Source organism: Miscanthus floridulus, chromosome 7 (genome assembly GCF_019320115.1).
Source record: "Miscanthus floridulus cultivar M001 chromosome 7, ASM1932011v1, whole genome shotgun sequence".
NCBI classification, from domain to species: domain Eukaryota; kingdom Viridiplantae; phylum Streptophyta; class Magnoliopsida; order Poales; family Poaceae; genus Miscanthus; species Miscanthus floridulus.
The window spans coordinates 93,270,675-93,272,483 of NC_089586.1; the positions used below are offsets into that span (position 1 = coordinate 93,270,675).

A 1,809-nucleotide genomic window follows, 5' to 3' on the forward strand; every position below is an offset into this window, starting at 1 on the left:
TGGCCGCCCGTCCTCCGGGTCGTAGCGATCCGAACGTTTGTTGTTAAAGAGCTCAGAGGGCGAAACCGTCATTGCATAAACGACCTTATCCGTTTCCACCCGCTTTCCGTCTCGGCTCTCCAGCTCCTATAAATTCACGACCCAAACCACTGGCGCACGCGCTCATCTCCTCCTCCACACGCGCGCTTATTTCCTTTTCCCCTCCCTGGTCCTACCATCCCTCGCCCGAAGTCGACGGTAGACGTGGTGGTAGTACGCACAATGGCGAGACCCACTTCGCGCGCGTACCTCCACTTCGCGCAGGCGCCGCACGGCGTCGTCGTGCCGACGAGCCCCGCCGCTGGCGCGGGCGAGGACTTCGACGAGGCGGACATCTGGGGCGCGTTCGCCCCGAGCGCCGCGCCTGCCGAGCCGCCGAGGGCGCGCCCGTTTCTGGCCGCGCAGAAGGCGTCGTCGCCGGCGAAGCCGGCGCCGGACGGCAGGGCCGCGCACGGGTCGCTGCCGGTGAAGATCCCGGACTGGTCTAAGATCCTGGGCAGCGCCCGCCCGGGCTACCACTACGGCATCGGCGCCGGGGACTGGGAGCTCGACGACGAGGAGGACTCCGTGGACGCGCTGGTGCCGCCCCACGAGCTGGCGTGGCGCCGCCGCGCCGCGTCGCTGTCGCTGATGAACTGGGTCGTCGGCAGGACGCTCAAGGTCCGGGACGCGGTGTGGAAGCGCGCCACCGGGTTCCAGGACTGACTGGCGGCGGCGGCGGCGACGACGACGACTTGGATGGCGGACGCCATTTTGCACTCCTAGGTCCTAGCTGTGCTTCGCTTTGACACAGGAATTTCGTTTAGCTTTCGATGATCGGGACTAGCTAGCTAGTTAATTTGTTGCTTCAGGTAGTAGTGCAGGTAGTTGATGGGTGTCGTCTTGTAGTGAGTTTCTGTTTGTAGCAGCGTTTTAGTCACCCAATTTAGTTGTGTGTCTCGCCTCGGTAAGCCTTTGGCAATGCATCGAGGAGATGAGGAGAGGTCTATCTATCTATGTGTAGGTTTGTATTTGTATAATCAATTGTTCATCGTTGCATTGCTAGTGGATCTATCATTTGTGTTTTTGAACAGAATGCAGCACACCAGCAGGTGTTCTGGCGTCGTGTATGAGCTATAGCTAGCTACCAGCTAGCAGTGACATTGCGTTTCAGCTGGTAGAGCATAGTACTCCGTATATCATGCAATGCGAGCGATCAATTCGGTGTCGTTATCGGTGGACAGTAAAACTGACTTGCCCAGAATTCATGTCCTCCGTTAGTGCGAAAAAGAATGAATCCCTTGAGTCCCGCACCCCCCGGTATCGACACGTAGCTTAATCCTGATTACATCCTGAGGCAATAATAGAGTGAATAATTAAAAGAGTACTCCACCATGAGCAGCGAAAGCACACTCAGCCAATCCTCACTCGACGGCTCCGCTCTTGCTCAGGAAAAAGCCATGGATCTTTTTTTCTACCTTTATAGCTCACCCTGTCCACTAACACCACACATATTCACATCATGAAAAGAATAGATTCCAGATAAAAAGTATACTGGCACATATTCACGTCGTGAAAGATTATATTCCAAATTTAGGGTATAAAGTATACTATCACAGATTCATCCTTGAGTGCGTGAAGATAGGGTAAGGTAATGCGGAGAATACCACGACTCTTATATGTTTCAAATCGGGATGGCATGTGTCATTTCTTATAAGGGTCAAGGGCGTAGCGAGAGAGAGATGGCTAACCTAGCCATTGGCGGAGAGAGGGAGGCAACTGAAGCTTTTA

At 54.9% G+C, this 1,809-nt stretch overlaps 1 protein-coding gene across 1 annotated transcript; it reads left to right on the forward strand.

Annotated features, from left to right (window-relative positions):
• Positions 1 to 218: 218 nt before the first annotated feature.
• On the forward strand, positions 219 to 1,002 carry LOC136463837 (protein S40-6-like). The gene has a single exon (XM_066462818.1). The coding sequence runs from the start codon at positions 262 to 264 to the stop codon at positions 742 to 744; it is 483 nt and encodes a 160-aa protein (XP_066318915.1). The 5' UTR covers positions 219 to 261; the 3' UTR covers positions 745 to 1,002.
• Positions 1,003 to 1,809: the final 807 nt, after the last annotated feature.